Genomic DNA, 16512 nt, shown 5'->3' with positions numbered 1-16512 from the left:
CCGCTGGTTCCCGCTGCACACAAAGCCCGGCACGAACCGAGGGCTTGCTTCCGCTAAAAGTCGATCTAACCGCTATCCCGTTTAGCGTCGATGCTTCACTTGCATGCTCACACCCCGCGTTCCGTTCCTTGCTCACATATCCAGGTGCCTCCATACACTCCGTCATTGCACCTTCTCTTACACACACCCCAGGTACACTCATAGACTTTGTCACACATGAGGTATGGAGCGGCAGAGATTGGAGTCATCAGCAAAGAGATGGAGAGGATTTTCCAGAAAGTCGGAGAGATCATTGATGAAGACCAGAAAAAGCACAAGGCCCAGAACACTGCCCTGGGGAACTCCAGCCTGAACAGAAAGGGGAGATGAGAGAAAACTATTCAGGGCCACATGTTGGTTACGACCAGAGAGGAAGTCCGCAACCCATGCGTGGAGATTTCCATGGATACCATAGGAGGAGAGTTGGGTTAGCAGAGCGGGGCGCCAGACGGTATCGAAGGCACGCGATATGTCAAGGGAGACGGCTCTAATTTCCTGTTTGACATTGAGGACCTCCATCCATTGTTGAGGCACCAGAAGCAGCATGTCCAGAGTAGAATGACCTGGCCTGAAACCAAATTGATGATCAGAGATCAAGCCATTGGAGAAGGGGAAGGATTTTATATCCGAAGCAATTATGGATTCCATGACTTTGCTAATAATTGGGAGCAGGCTGATTGGTCTGCAGTTGCAAGTATCTGTGTTTGCACCTTTTTTGTGTAAAGTGGTAATGTTGGCTGATTTCCAAGCTGATGGCAGATGACGTTGAGCAAAAGAGAGGGTGAAGAGAACAGAGAGAGAGGGTGAGATGGAGCGGCAGAGCTGGATTTTAGGACTCGTGGGCTGATGCCGTCTGTTCCAGTTGCAGAATCAGTCGAGGTTTGACAGTAACTTCTCCACCTTGTCGGAGATGGGTTTGGGACACAAGATTTTGAGGCAAACACAGAGTTGAGGCATTCAGCTTTTTCACGTGCGGTGTCGGCTGTTTAGCCGTTTGAGGGAGGGGATGGGATGGAGGGGGAACAAACACCAGAAACGGATTTGACCAGACGCCACCAGGATTTGGAGGAGGGAGACAGGTTTGAGAGTTCAGTCTTGAGAGTGGAGAGATATTGTTTCCTGGCTCTCCTGAGGGTAGACACACACTTGTTCCGAGCTTTGTGAAAGGAAATGAGATCTCCTTCCATTGCATTTGCTTTCCAGGAGACGAAGGCAAGTCGTTTCACGGCAACTGCCTCACCACAAGATTCCTTGTACCTATGCATGAGATAAATCTATGCATGAGAGAGAGCAGTTTGCTTTGGAAGAATTCCCAGGATGAGTTGATGTCAGAGGCAGTAGAGATGGGAGACCAGTCCAGATGATGACGGCTGCTTGAAGACTATGCCAGTTGGCCTGAGTGAAATGCCAGACTCGTCGACGCTGAGGAGGCTATCTGAGAATGGCCAGAGAGATGTCCACTTTAACAAGCATATGGTCAGATGAACAGATTGGAGCAGAAGAAGAGCAGCAGGCATTTGCAGGGAAGTTAGTCATAACCAAGTCTGATACTTCATTGACTGAGATCCAGGTCAGGAAATTAACAGATTGTGTCAGTCCCAGTTGGTCGCAGAAGTTCTTTGCTGAGGTGCCATGGCTGGTGTTACGTGCTCCTCCCCGACCCCCTGGTCACGGTGTACCTCCGAGCCCCGAGAGGAGTCACGGCAGAAAAATGTGTTATTCTGTATGTCACATATCAATGGACAAGCCACCCCAATTGTTACTCACAAACAAATATTGTATTAAGATCACACAAGAATAACAGTACAACAATAATAGTCATCAAGAGTACAATCAATATGTCCTATGATGGTACCATCAGTTTCGTAATATATAACTCGCTGTGCTCCAAGTGAGTGAACCAAGAACATTCCTAATGTCTCTTTCCCGGCCTCAAACCCAAGTTGATTCCAGTTTCAAGCCGAAGTCGATTCGCTCCAGCGATCGCCAGAACGATGTCCAATCGAGACCAGAATCCCATGCGGATGGCAAGTACAGTCACACCGCCCCAAGCTGCACAAAGGCGCCCTCAAGGTGACTGGGAAATCACACCCTCGGGTATGGACTTTCACGGCTCACAGTCTGCGAACCGCAAATTAATCTTCAGAAGCCACGGTGCACACACACACACCAGATACGTCTGAAAGCGGTGAAAACGGCTGACGATGCAAAGAAACCTTGCTCGACGCACTAAGCACACGAGTCAAAATGGCCGACGACCCGTTCTTGAGACGTAACGGCCCGACGATAATTCTCCTCGGAATCCACCGCCAAATTCCTGACGGGCAGGTTGATCGGTCACAGCGATGACAACTCTGTCGCAGGGACCCCTTTCCCGGGAAACCCGGAAGTTCGCTAGTGACTCCCGTTCGACAACGTTCGCTTCAGAACTCGGAGCAACTCGGCTTTCTTGTCCGACTCACTCGCTCCGCCCTCTTTTTCCTCTTCTTCCTCTTCGTCGTCCGGTTCCTGATCCGGTTTCCTGTTTCTTTTAACACTAACTTTTTTACCTTTTGAAAACGGTTCATGAACAATAAACCTTTTGAAAACAATAATAGTACATGGAATCAGAATTATTTACAGTGGATGAAAACCACCACAACGGAAGTGACGAATCCGTAACAGTGGTGAGAGAGGTACCCACACCCAGCCAGCTGGCATGATGACAGTTGAAATCAGGTTTGAGCGAAGGCCCCGGATGTTTGAGGTCTATGTCGTTAAGGAAGAGGAATGGGGAGCATACAGGACAGGGGAGGGGAGGGGTGGGGTAAGGTGAGAAAGAGGAGGAGGTAGGGAGAGCTGTTGATAATGTGTCGGAGATTTCAGAAGAGCTCGGAGAAAGGGAAGTATGAGGAGGACAAAAGGTTTGATGGTGATTGGATGAGGCACAGTGAGGTGTTGTTTGAGGGGGGGGAGGGGCAGATCGAGGAATAAAGTTGGAGGAGATGGAGGTAAGAGTTGGAAGGGAGAGGAAGCATGGAGGAGGACGCTTTGAGGAGGGGTGAGAGGAGAGAATTGGAGAAAAATGGAGGGTGGGGAGATTTGAAGGGGAGGGGGAGTTTGGGAGCGGAGGGGTGAGGGGGAGATTTCAAGTGGAAGGGTTAGGGGGAGTTCAGGAGGGGTGGGGTGAGGGGGGAGTTTAGGAGGGGAAGGGTGAGGGGTGGAATTTAGGAGGGGAGCAGCAAGGGGGGAGATTTGAAAGGGAGGGGTGAGGGGGGAGTTTAGGAGGGGAGGGGGGAGTTGGGATTTTAGAAAGTGTTGGACGATTGATGGAAAACGTACATTTATTGCAAAACGAGTTTCTTGTGATTTTTGAGTCAGAGATCCATTTGAAAACGTTGGAGGAGGGGTGGAATGCAGGTGAGCTTAGGGAATGTTGGAAGGAATAACTAAGAGATTGAATTTTTATTTGAAATGAAGAGATTTGGTGAGCAAATCGAAGACTACATTTTAAAGAAGAAGAAGAAGAAGAAAAGTGTGATTATATACAACAGAATGCAACACTTCAGGGGAAAGTTTCAACATTTTAAAACTAAACAGTGAAAACTAGAACGCCACTCAGTAGAGCACATACTCCCGCCATGGGTGGCCGCTGCTGAGCCCAATATTCCAATGGTAAAAAAATTCCTAGATCCGGAATAATATTATGTCAGTGTGGTAGCAATATGTAGAGCCAGATAGATCTGTGTAGGTAACGTGCTTCGTCTGTCGCGGTAAGGAATCTACCTTGTAATTTTCATGTGTAGGCATTTTGTCGGGTAAGAGTATACTTGTGGACATACCAGGATGTTCGAGTGATAAGTAGAGTTACGGATTAAAGAGTAAAGCCCCTGTATGTCTCACCTGGTCAGCCAAACCTTTGTCCCTTATGGCAATGCACACCAATGTAGACACTTAGTTAGGATCTCCTTCGTGCAACATTAAATGACTCCCTTCCCTGACATGACTTTGGAGGATGGACAGGCAAGGGGGGAGGGGGGAGGGGGACCGGCTCGGGGCGCCGCCGCATGGACCGCAGCCGCATTCCTTCCAACATTCCCTTCCAGCATTCCCACCTCCAAGCTATCACCACGCTGCACCTACGAGTTAACACCACGCTACACGCTACATGCTATCACCACGCTACGGTCCTGTGATTGGTCGGCACACTGGGCGCGAACCTCCAGCCAACTAGTGCGAGAGGCGCGAAGCTGGAAGGTTCAGTGGAAGTCGCTGGTTGGTAGCGCGCCAAGGTTGACGTCACCAAAAAGGTTATTTAAGGGAGCGCCGAACGCCATTTTCTCTCTGGTCCTCTTGCGTCTGGCAGTGCTCTTCGCTCTGGCTCTTCTTCGTCCTACGCAGCACGGGTCTCTTGCGGCTCTTGCATCTCCTGCGGTTCGTGCTCTTGTTTGCGCAGCTCGCCTTTTTGGACATCCGGCGCTTCGTTTTGCGCAGCCCGAGTTGAGTTGTCATAGCCCGAGTGGAGTTCGCTTGCATCTTGCACGTTTGCTTCGGGAGAGCTGACTGGGACGTGGCAGGCCGATCGTGTGTGAAGATCGACCTCGCTTGGAGCCGCTAGCCTGCGTTGGACGCGCGGTGCTTTTCCTGCTGTGGGACCTCGTGGGTGCTTTTCCTGCTGTGGGACCTCGTGGGTGCTTTTCCTGCTGTGGGACCTCGTGGGTGCTTTGGAATTTGGAGCAAGGCCTGGTGGCGCGCGAGCACGAGCGGAGCTTGGAGCCGCGTGGTGGGCGATACCAAGACAAGACGAGGGACAGATAAGGCCAATCCCCATTGCATTTTACACAATGTGTTCTTTTCCTTTAATTCATATTCCTGTGTCTCGTTTCTGATATCTGTGTGTGGGGACGTCCCGATTTAGGACATTTTATTACCGGCGCGTGCTTTTTCCTGTCCTTGCCTTTTTACTTCAATAAAACCTTGTATTCTTTTCCATCCCCTTTTAAACCTGTGCCCGGTTGAGTTAATTCCCTTACAGGACCGAAGCTGCCATGGGTTCGTTAAAGGTAAGCTTTTGCCACAGCCTTCCATTTTCCTTCTTCTTCCCGCGCGACCATAGTAAATCCGTGTTTGGTTATCGCCTCCATTAAATCCGTTCGGTCCATCCGCGACCTTCTGGTGTTAACCAGAGTCGCACAACAATATCCTGAGCTTCACCAAAAACAAAAACTAATCAATTCTTCCTTATCCCAAGGGCAATCATCCCACCAACTTTCATCCAAATCCGTTCAGAACTTTTCCAGATATCTTGTTCACAAACACACGAACATACAAACACACACACACACACACACACACTGACGGACACGATCGAATGCATTACTCCCTGGTGGGAGTAACTATCTGGGGAAATTCCCTAGGGCATGAAGGATTCCTAAGGGGGATTAAGGATTCCAGAACAGGTTCAGAGGCAGGAATAGAAGAATATGAGATTGACAGCCAGGAGAGCAAGAACGAAGGAAGAGGGAGGTGTATGAGCAATTGTGTTGGTACGGGAGGAGGGGCCTACTTTTTAAATTCTTTGTTGATGTATATATCTATATATTTTGAAGGTTAGGTGAAAGTGGGTCAGAGGAAGAAGAAGAAAGTTGAAAGAGTATGGTGAGAACTGGAATTGGAAAGGTGTCTGCTGGAGAGGATTGAGTTCTGAAGGAAGAAGAGAAAAAAAACTGGTGGGGCTAAACACGTGGTCGCGATCGGTGAATTGGTGAATCGGTGATCAGTCGCGATCTAATTCAAAGTTGGTACAGGTATGTATAATGATGTAAAGATGAACTGATTAGACTTTGGGTCAAGAGGTCAAAGTCTGTAATAGGTCTATAAGTTGAGAACGGCTGAAGTGATCTTATTCAAACTTGGTACAGATATGTGTAATGATGTAAAGATTAAGTGATTAGATTTTGTGGATCCCGAGGTCAAAGGTCAGAGGTCATGTTAGGTCAAACCGTGATAACTTGAGAACAGCTGACTGGATTTAAATCAAACTAGGTACAGGTATTATAATAATGTAATAATGTGGGCTGAGGCATATCGGTCGACGTCGTGACGTCGAAGATTGTCGTTCTAGTTCTTCGAATGACTTTTGGAGCTGCAGCTAAAAAAAGGTATCTTCTCATCAGAGTGTGGATGAGTTAAAGGGTTTTGTGAATGGTTCGTGGACCAGCAGGACATACCATATGAGTTTTGGTCTGCCCAATCTGTCTCAATTTGCTTTGATTCCCGATGGAGTAGGTTCTGCCCGTTTTCTCTGATACTTTAAGTACACACATACACTATATTGCTCTTTCAAAATAAATATCAAGTCGGTGGTGCCATTCAGTTGCATCATTTGTGGACATTCAAAATTCCATGATGCCTTTCATAAAGAATAGAGCATTTTGTGTTGATGTGCCTTCCAAACACTATGTCCCTCTTCTTTTTAATTGGAGAATTCCCTTTTTCTGTTAATTCCACACGTGGTCAGAATGTTGTTTGTAATGTTCGTCACACTTCAAAAACATTGTTGAGACATTTTCTCTTTTCAGGAAGCACTTTCCACCACCCTCGTCGTCCTTACTTCCTTCTTGGCAAATGGCAAAGTCTGCGATTGCTTGTGAGCCGGTGACGGATGCCGCTCATTGTTCCATCACTGATCCTCAAGCGGAGGAACTTCCTATTATTGAGACCCAAAGCAACCAAAATGATTTGAATGAGAGTGCTGACATGAGCTGATCTGTAACATTATGGCTCAAATGAATTCTTCATCCACAATAATTGTATGTGATTGATTATGTTCCGATTGTCGTATGAATGAATACAAGTGACTGTAAAAACAAATCTTGACCCTCAAATTTATAAATATATATGTATGACAAGGATGGCTGTCTGTTCCCTGTTATGCTGATTGGCTGTCTGAGGCTAGGTGCACTGTGATTGGCTCCTGGCGAGATTATTGTATCAGCTTTTTAAAAGCTGATATTCGAAATTTGTTTCAATATTTTTGCGATCGGAATTCGTCGCTTTAATAATTATATCGAAATGTAGAGTGAAATTGGGGGGAAAAATTTTTTTGACCCGATATATCATTAAATAAATAATACGTTCCACGGGACGTGAGGTAAAACTGCTCCAAACCGGCAAACAGAAGTGTTATATTCACAATCGCTATGAGTTCCCTATAATTTTTCTCATCAGTGTAAACAAAACCAACAGCGACTATTAAAAGCATCATCAAATGTTGAAAGGTTGCATCTCATTGGCGTCACAGGCATTCTGAGTCACACAGTTTGTGTAGGCCCCAGGCTTCAAGCGTACCGGTCTATAGGATAATTCCTTTGACCCAGTGGAATTTTAATCAATCGAAGCTGTATGAATGATGTATTATATATGCTTGTAAGCAATTGCAATGTTTTGGCTTCGTTACATAACCCGAGTTGTTATATTTTGAGGCATCGAGCAATCGAATCTTCATCGTGATGAAGCAGCACTTACACGGAAGGAATTGAGGAAGGAAGAAATCCCACCTAACTTTTTGACCCGTTCATGTTTAGAATTATATTTCGACCCGTTTCTGTTTCCCATTCCCTTAATGCAAAGAATTAATTCATCAGCTGTAATCCAAAACTTTGTGTGTATAATCCTCTGTGTTTTGTTGAGTTTTGTGCACCCGTCATGAATGTATTGCACATGCTTATTAAAAGCTGATGCAGTCACGTGAAAAAGTAAGTACACCCCATGTAAAGTTTTGACTTTTTCAACATATTTCAACATGCAGCTATTTGATCTTCATTTCAACAATATTGATAGATAAAGGTGATATAATATAACAAATATCATGAAACATTTACATTTTGTCGTCCATTGTATAATTTAAATATATATAAATGCAAATTTCGCATGTGGAAAAAGTAAGTACACCCTTGGCTCTAATAGGTGGTATTGCCCCCTTTGGCAGAAACAACCCCAAGTAGGCATTTCTTATAACTGTCTACCAGTCTCTGACATCGACTGGGAGAAATTTTTGCCCACTCCTCCACGCAGAATTATTTCAGCTGTGCGATGTTTGAGGGGTTTCTTGCATGCACAGCTCATTTCAAATCCCCCCACAACATCTCGATGGGATTTAGATCCGGGCTTTGACTTGGCCATTCCAGAACCCTCCATTTCTTTCTTTTCAGCCATTCCTTGGTGGATTTACTGGTATGTTTCGGGTCATTGTCATGTTGCAAGGTCCACCTTCGGTTGAGCTTCAACTTTCCGACAGATGGCCTCACATTATCCTCAAGCACCCTCTGGTACAATTGTTCCAGAAGTGCTGGTCTTTGCCTCGGTGTTCATTGGCAAACTTTAGTCTTGCCCTGATGTTCTTTCTGGACAGCAAAGGTTTCCACTTGGCACACCTCCCATGTAGATCAAATTTGTGCAGCCTCTTTCTAATGGTAGACTCGTGCACTTTGACATCAACAGTGGCAAGAGCTACCTGTAGGTCCCGTGATGACTTTCTGGGGTTCTTAGAGACTTCTTTCAGCATCTTGCGGTCTGCTCTCGGGCTGAACTTGCTGGGGCGGCCTGGCCTGAACAAGTTGGCAGTTGTTTGGAATCTTCTCCACTTGTAGATGATCTTCCGGACAGTCGAATGATTGATTTCAAATTGTTTGGAGATCTTTTTAAATCCCTTCCCAGACTTGTAGGAATCTATAACCTTCTTTCTGAAGGCCTCAGAGAGCTCTTTTGATCTAGGCCTGGTGACGCCGCACACTTCAACAACAAAGAGCAAACCAAACTAAATGTCTGAGGTTTAAATAAGACAGGTTCCTCCAAGATCCTCTCCAACGATGTTATAATCATTTGCACCTGAGCTGGTGCACCTGATTCTAATTTTAGGTATTTGAAGTAGTGATAAAATGTAGTGGTTTACTTACTTTTTCCACATGCGAAATTTGCATTTATGTTTATTTAAATTATACAATGGACTACAAAATGTAAATGTTTCATGATATTTGTTATATTATATCACCTTTATCTATCAATATTGTTGAAATGAAGATCAAATAGCTGTACGTTGAAATATGTTGAAAAAGTCAAAACTTTACATGGGGTGTACTTACTTTTTCACGTGACTGTATATTTGATAATTTGATTTTTATTTTAAATTGTATTTTGATTTTATTTTATTACTGGCCAGGGCCACCAGCAGCGATCTTTTTGGATTCTGATTCCATTTTTTGTGTCGACTTTTGGAACATCATTGTCTGTTCTGTGCTCTCCGAGCCTTGATGATGCATAAAAATAAAAAAATCCAGTATTCTTTTATTATGCATCTCTTTATTAATTTTAATTGCTTATTAATAAAGTAGTGCCACAAGTGCGTAAGATCGCCGTCCATGTCGCGACTGTTATTGATACGGGTCCCAGCGAAGTGTTGCTTTGTATTTCTGTCTGCACACTCCGACATCTTCTTCTTCTTTCACTTGCAATGTAATTCACTCCCATGAAGGTCAACAACAATTTCGAATTTCTAAAATCCTCAATTTTCTTTCGATTGACTTGAAATCTGAATAAGATTTGCACATCAGCTACCTGAATGCAACCATCAACCAATTTTGAGATCAGTTTCGGCCAAAAGGTCAACATGGGCCGAAGGTCAACTACAATTAAAAATTTCTAAAATCTTCAATTTTCATCCGATCACTTGAAATTTGAATGGGATTTACATATCAGTGAACTGAATTCAACCACCAACTATTTTTGAGATCAGCATAGGCTAAAAGGTCAACATAGGCCAAAGGTCAACAACAATTTCGAATTTCTAAAATCCTCAATTTTCATCCACTTGAATTTGAATAGGATTTTAATATCAGCTAACTGAATTCAACCACCAACTCTTTTTGAGATCAGCATAGGCCAAAGGTCAACATCAATTTCTGATTTCTAAAATCCTAAATTTTCATCTGATTCACTTGAAATTTGAATGGGATTTACATATCAGCAAACTGATTTCAACCACCAATCTTTTTTTGAGGTGAAATGGATGCTATACTGAGTGCCATTTTGCTTTGTTCTCTTTTGCCAAGTGTCACATCAAAGTTTGAGTGTTTTCCCATTCGTGTCTTTGTCAAATTTCCACTGGTTATTTTTATTGTGTGTTTCTATTTAGTTTTGGTTTTGTAATAATTGCAAATTTGTGTGTAATTAGTCGTTTTTTGTTCGCACCTCATGCGCGGCCTGGTCTCTCCAGGCTCCCTCCCCCCTCCCCCGTCAGTATTTTGTGAATATAAGTTCTTTCCTTCATAGTATTTGCTTGTTTCTTTGATTTTCCTTTCTCCCCCCTACCTCTCACGAACATCTAACCCTTTGTCCAAAGTTTTAAAAACAAAACAAATAAACAACAAACAAAAATTATTTATTAATTCTTTCTCTCCTCCCAGACACGTGCTTGTTTGCTCTCCTCCTCGTCTCGACTTGTGCCCCGCCCCCTATATCTCGTTTTTCTCCCACCTCTGCTCCTTCTTTCTCAAATCCACGTTCTCACTTAGAGACTTTTCCCAGATTATTTTTCATGGTTTTGTTTAAATATTATTTAAATATGTTTAAACCGCAGCCGTGATGCTGACGCTGCCCTCCTCCCCCCTCCCCCCCCTCCCCCCCCAGAATTTCCATGTTTTAAACGTTTCCCAGTGTATACCCTGGATTAGAATAGGTACACCGTATCCCTGCGTGTCGTAAGAGATGACTAAGAGGGTTGGCGTCAGGAAGGGCATCCGGCCATAAAAGCATTGCCTCAAAAAGAGAACCATGACAATTACAACTACATATGGGCAGGGTACAGCCCGAAGTGGAGATCGGTTTCTGTGGTTTGGGACATGGAATGTAGGGACAATGACAGGGAGATCAGGAGAAGTGGTGGAAGTATTGGTCAGAAGAAGAGTGGACATATGTTGTGTGCAAGAGACGAGATGGAAGGGAAGTGGTGTGAGAATGGTGAAGGGTAGGCAGGGACAGAAACACAAGTTTATGTGGCAAGGGTGCCTGGAGGGTGTGAATGTTGTTGGTGTCCTGTTTTCTGAGGAGTTTGTAGACAGTGTGGTGAGTGTGACTAGAGTGAGTGATAGGTTGATGATGGTGAAAATGATGATTGGAAAGCTCTTGATGAACGTCATCTCGGGATATGCTCCGCAGGTTGGTCGGAGCGATGAAGAGAAGGACAAGTTCTGGTGTGCGTTGGAGAAGCTGATGGAAAACGTGAAAGATGAGGAAGTTGTTGTGGTAGGAGGAGACCTAAATGGACATGTAGGAAGGAGTATGGACGGTTTTGAGGGAGTTCATGGGGGTTATGGATATGGTGTGAGAAATGGAGAAGGTGAAAGGATTTTGGAGTTTGCTGATGGAGTTGATTTGTTGATTTGTAATACTCAGTTCCAGAAAGAGGATAATAAGCTTGTTACATACACGTCAGGTGGGTCGACGACAACCGTCGACTCCCTGATGGTGCGTAGGCGAGATAGGCGGCACCTCCGGGACACAAAGATGATCCTGGGGGAGGAGGCTGTTTCACAGCACCACTTGGTTGTCTGCGACATAAGGGGGAAAGGTGCGAGGAGAGCTCGGCGGGTGAAGTACCAACCGAAAATGAAGGTGTGGAGGTTGAAAGAGGTGACAGTAAGGGAGGCATTAAAAGAGAGGCTGAGTAGGGTAGAGGATTATGTGGTTGAGCTTGAAAGTGGCTGGATGTCAATGAAAGCTAGTCTGTTGGGAGCCGCTGTTGAGGTATGTGGATGGACAAAAGGACCACCGAGGCACTCGGAAACATGGTGGTGGGATGATGAAGTTGGAAAGAGGATTGACGAGAAGAGGAAGAAGTTCAAGGAGTGGCAGAAGGCGAAGGGTACGGGAGCAGAAAAAGCAGAGCATGAAAGATATATAGCGCAGCCAAGAAGGCTGCAAAGAAAGAGGTAGCAAAGGCGCAGGAGGCATGTCGGAAAATGTACGGAGAACGCTTGGATTCGGAAGAGGGTCAGAGAGCAGTATTCAGGATTGCAAAGCAGATTGCGAAAGAGAGGTGTGATGTGATGGGGGTGAGTTGCTTGAAGGATGAAGTGGGACAAATCGTTGTCGACCCAGATGGAATTAAAGGAAGATGGAAAAGATATATGGAAATGCTGTTGAATACAGAGAATGAATGGGATGGCAACATCGAGAGTAACCCAGTTTTAGGACCGGCAGAGAAGATAACTGAGAAGGAAGTTGAGGAAGCGATAAAAGCAATGAAGAGTAGAAAGGCGGGAGGGCCGACGGGAGTTGTGGGAGATATGTTGAAGGCAGCAGGAAGTTGGGGTATGAAGAGAATGACAGAGATCTGTAATCTCATGGTGAAAGAAGGCCGCATTCCAGTGGATTGGGAACTGAGTACCCTCGTCCCTCTATACAAGGGGAAAGGTGACTCTCTGGAGTGTGGCTCGTACCGAGCGATAAAGTTATTGGAGCATGGAATGAAGGTATTGGAAAGGGTGTTGTAGAGGAGGATAAGGAAGAAAGTGAAGATCGACGAAATGCAGTTTGGATTTATGCCAGGAAGAGGAACGACAGACGCGCTTTTCATTGTGAGGCAGTTGCAGGAGAAGTACATGGAGAAGAGGAAGAAGTTGTTTCTTGGGTTTGTTGATCTGGAGAAAGCATTCGATAGGGTTCCACGCAAAGTATTGACATGGGCATTGAGGAAGATAGGAGTGGAGGAATGGTTAATCAGAGCAGTGATGGCAATGTACAAAAGAGTGCGCACAGCTGTAAGGACGAAGGACGGGAACAGTGGTGAGTTTGAGGTGAATGTGGGAGTGCATCAGGGGTCGGTACTAAGTCCACTACTATTTGTAGCTGTGATGAGGGTGCTGGCTCAGAACGTAAAGGAGGGTTTACCGTGGGAGTTGTTGTTTGCAGATCATCTGGTGTTGATTGCAGAAAGTATGGATGGACTGAAGGAAAAGATGAACACGTGGAAGGAATGTTTGGAGACAAAAGGTCTGAAGGTGAATATCGGAAAGACGAAGGTGATGGCAAGTGGTAAAGCATGTGCTGAGGTGGAAAGAACTGGGAAGTGGCTCTGTGCTGTGTGTAGGAAGGGTGTCGGAGTGAACTCCATTCAATGTACAATGTGCATTGAGTGGGTTCATCAAAAATGTAGTGGTCTGAGAGGGTCATTAACGAGTGTGGCAGCTACATTCACATGTAAGGTGTGCACAGAGGGAGCTGCAGATGGAGGAAATGTTGAGTTGGATCTTGGAGACGGCATGAAGCTGGAAGGTGTGAAAACATTTTGCTACCTCGGAGACATGCTGAATGGAGAAGGTGGATCAGACTCGGCAACGGTTGCTGGAGTGAGATGTGCATGGAAGAAGTTTCGGGAACTGAGTGGCGTGCTGATGAGGAGGGGAGTGTCGTTGAAGCTGAAGGGAAAGGTGTATGCTGCATGTGTGAGAAGTGTTATGATTTATGGGAGCGAGACATGGGTAATGAACATAGAGCAGCATCGAAGGTTGGAAAGGGTGGAAATGCGAATGGTTCGATGGATGTGCGGAGTATCGTTGAGAGAGAGGAAGACAAATTATGAATTGCGAAAGATGATGGGAATAGAGCCTGTGATTGATGCTGTGAAGAGGAACATGTTGAGATGGTTTGGTCATGTGTTGAGGAAGGATGAAAGTGACTGGTTGAGAAGAGTGATGGAAATGAATGTAGAAGGAAGTAGAGGACGGGGAAGACCGAGAAAGACTTGGCTAAAGATGGTGGAAGAAGAAATGTGGACAAGGGGGTTAACAAGGATAGATGCAGAAAATATGGCAAAATGGAGAAGATTGTCATGGGGACCGCAAGGCTAATGACCTGCTCTAGCAGGGAAAATGACCTTTTAAAATGCATGTTGTTGTTGTTGTTGTTGTTGTGTTTTGCCGTGTCGCTCTGAGTGATTTTACTTGGCAAAAAAAAATATATATTTTTGCAAGTATGTTGATCACTCCGGTGTGTGTGTGTGTGTGTGTGTGTGTGTGTGTGTGTGTGTGTGTGTGTGTGTGTGTGTGTGTGTGTGTGTGTGTGTGTGTGTGTGTGTGTTTGTCTGTCCACTCACTTATACTTGCCGACATCACAATTTGGAACCGATCTTCACGAAACTTCACCAAATGGTAGAGTTCGTGGTCTGACAAAATCCTATATATATTTGGGGTCAAAAGGTCAACATAGGCCAAAGGGCAACCACTTTTTTCAAATTTCTAAAATCCTCAATTTTCATCTGATTCACTCGACATTTGAATGGGATTTACATATCAGCAAACTGAATTCAACCATCAACTATTTTTGTGATCACCATAGGCCAAAAGAGCAACATAGGCCAAAAGTCAACAACAATTTCAAATTTCTAAAATCCTCAATTTTCATACGATTCACTTGAAATTTTAATGGGATATGCACATCAGTTAACTGAATTCAACCAACAACTATTTTTGAGATCAGCAGAGGCCAAAAGGTCAACATAGGCCCAAGGTCAACTGCTTTTTCAAATTTCTAAAAGCCTCAATTTTCAACCGATTGACTTGAAATTTGAATAGGATTTTCATATCAGCTAACTGAATTCAACCACCAACGATTTTTGTCCCCCGTTGCACAGCGGAGCGAAAGGGGGACTATGGTTTTCCCCTCCGCCCGTGTCCGTCTGTGCGTGCGGGCCTGTGTGCGTGCGGGCCTGTGTGCGTGCATGCGTAAGCGAAGGACCACATTCAAATTTGGTGTGTGGGTGCAACCCATGGAGCTGCGCGGAAGCAGGAGGCCACGGAGGAGCCTGGGGTTTGGAGACTTTCACCGGCGGGGTAACGGCGGAAAGGGCTGTTGGGCTGTCACGGGGCCAAGAGGTAAAGGGGGGGGGGGGGCAATTAACTTGTGAGTCGGTTGATTTGTGTTTGGGACTGCGGGCACCACAGCCTGAAGCGCCCACACAGCCACACAACACCACAGCCACACACCATCTTAGTTGTGTGGTACCTCCCCGCTGCCTAGTTGAAAGAAATGCACACCTTGAATATGACATCAATGCCATGGTCCTGCATGGGGGGGGGGGGGGGGGGGGGGTGTGAAATAAGTGCTTTGTTGACTTTTGAAATGCCTTGATGATTTTTGGAATGAGAATGCATGATAAAGGGTTTTTGTTGAATGAATGAGGGCGAAATCCACCGAGCCTGCCACTCACCTGTAACACCTGGACAGGGCCCGCGGAAATTTAGGGGTGCATTGGGATGGCCCCACAGGTAAGGTTGTGTCTTGTGGCATCCACCAGGGGACGCGGTCTATAGACCAGGGTATGTACAAATGTTCAGTAGAGTTTTGAATTTTGTAAATAAGGATAAGTTTGTGGTTAAGTTAGTTTTGTGTGTTGTTTGTTTCCTCCCTCCGCAGGAACGGTGAATGGAAATGATTGTACATATTTGCATGACTGTTAAAGGGATTAGCTTGTTAAGGAGGATAGGTAAGTAGCTCTGGCTCACTTCCCACAGCCCTCCTGATTTATTTCATAGGTTAATTAAGTATGAGACTGTAAGTGTTAAGACTAGAATGGTAGCGCCTGCAGTGAACCTAGCAGGAGCTATGGTTCCAGGGGTGGGGGGGGGGGGGGGGGTAATGGAATATCTAGAGCCAGGTACATCTGTATAGGTAACATGCTTCAACTATCGCGATAGGGAATCCACCCTGTAATAGGTTCTGTGTTTTAGGCAGGTTGTCGGGATAAGAGTATACCTGTGAACATACAAGGATGTTCGGGTGTTAAATAGTGTAGGGACTAAGATAAACCCCTGTGTGTCAGACCTGGAAATCGTTCCTTTGTCCCTTATGGCAACGCACTCCTATAAACACTTATTGCACACATTAATTAGTTACCCTCCTTTACCACAACGACTTTGGAAAACAGGCAGAAAGCCAGGACGGGGCGCTGCCGATGGGGCCGCAGCCAGCCACACCACCAGCTGGCCTAGCAACCAGCCTCGTGGCAAGGCTGAGAGCCACGCCCAGGAGGACTGTTGATTGGGCAGGGGGAAGGGCGAGCAACACCACAGGCGGGAGGCACCCGGCCAATGAGAGCCAGCCAGCAAAAGAGAACATTGGAGGAGAGTAGACGCAAGGTGATAAAAGGGCGCGCTGCACGACATTTTGTCTCTCCTTGCTCTCTTGGCTCTGGGTTTTCATAGCGTGCAGTCGCATTTGCTCTCCTCTGGTCTCTTGCTCCTTCTCTCCCTTTTGGCCCGTTCTTCTTCGCTGGTCTCTTGACGCTACACGACATCTTTTGGTCGGTGCTCTTCTCTTCTTCGTGCTGACGGTTCGCTCTTGGTGTGGAGTGGTGCTTGGAGTGGTGCTCGGCCCTTCGCGGTGCTGTTGGTGCAGGGAGCGAGTGTTGGTGCTGAGCGGGCGGGACCGCGTGGTGTG

The 16512-nt window shown here is 45.7% G+C and overlaps 1 protein-coding gene across 2 annotated transcripts in view; it reads left to right on the top strand.

Annotated features, from left to right (window-relative positions):
- Positions 1-9433, top strand: part of PEX14 (peroxisomal biogenesis factor 14) — a 90742-nt gene extending 81309 nt beyond the window's left edge. For both annotated transcript variants that reach the window (XM_068117974.2, XM_068117976.2), the window contains one exon: positions 6600-9433. In XM_068117974.2, the coding sequence (XP_067974075.1) occupies positions 6600-6786 (187 nt within the window). In that variant the 3' untranslated portion in view covers positions 6787-9433. The remainder of the gene's footprint in view (positions 1-6599) is intronic.
- Positions 9434-16512: the final 7079 nt, after the last annotated feature.

This window comes from Myxine glutinosa, chromosome 5 (genome assembly GCF_964187855.1).
Source record: "Myxine glutinosa chromosome 5, kmMyxGlut1.1, whole genome shotgun sequence".
Taxonomy (NCBI): Eukaryota; Metazoa; Chordata; class Myxini; order Myxiniformes; family Myxinidae; genus Myxine; species Myxine glutinosa.
This window is presented reverse-complemented; position numbering and strand designations above follow the sequence as displayed.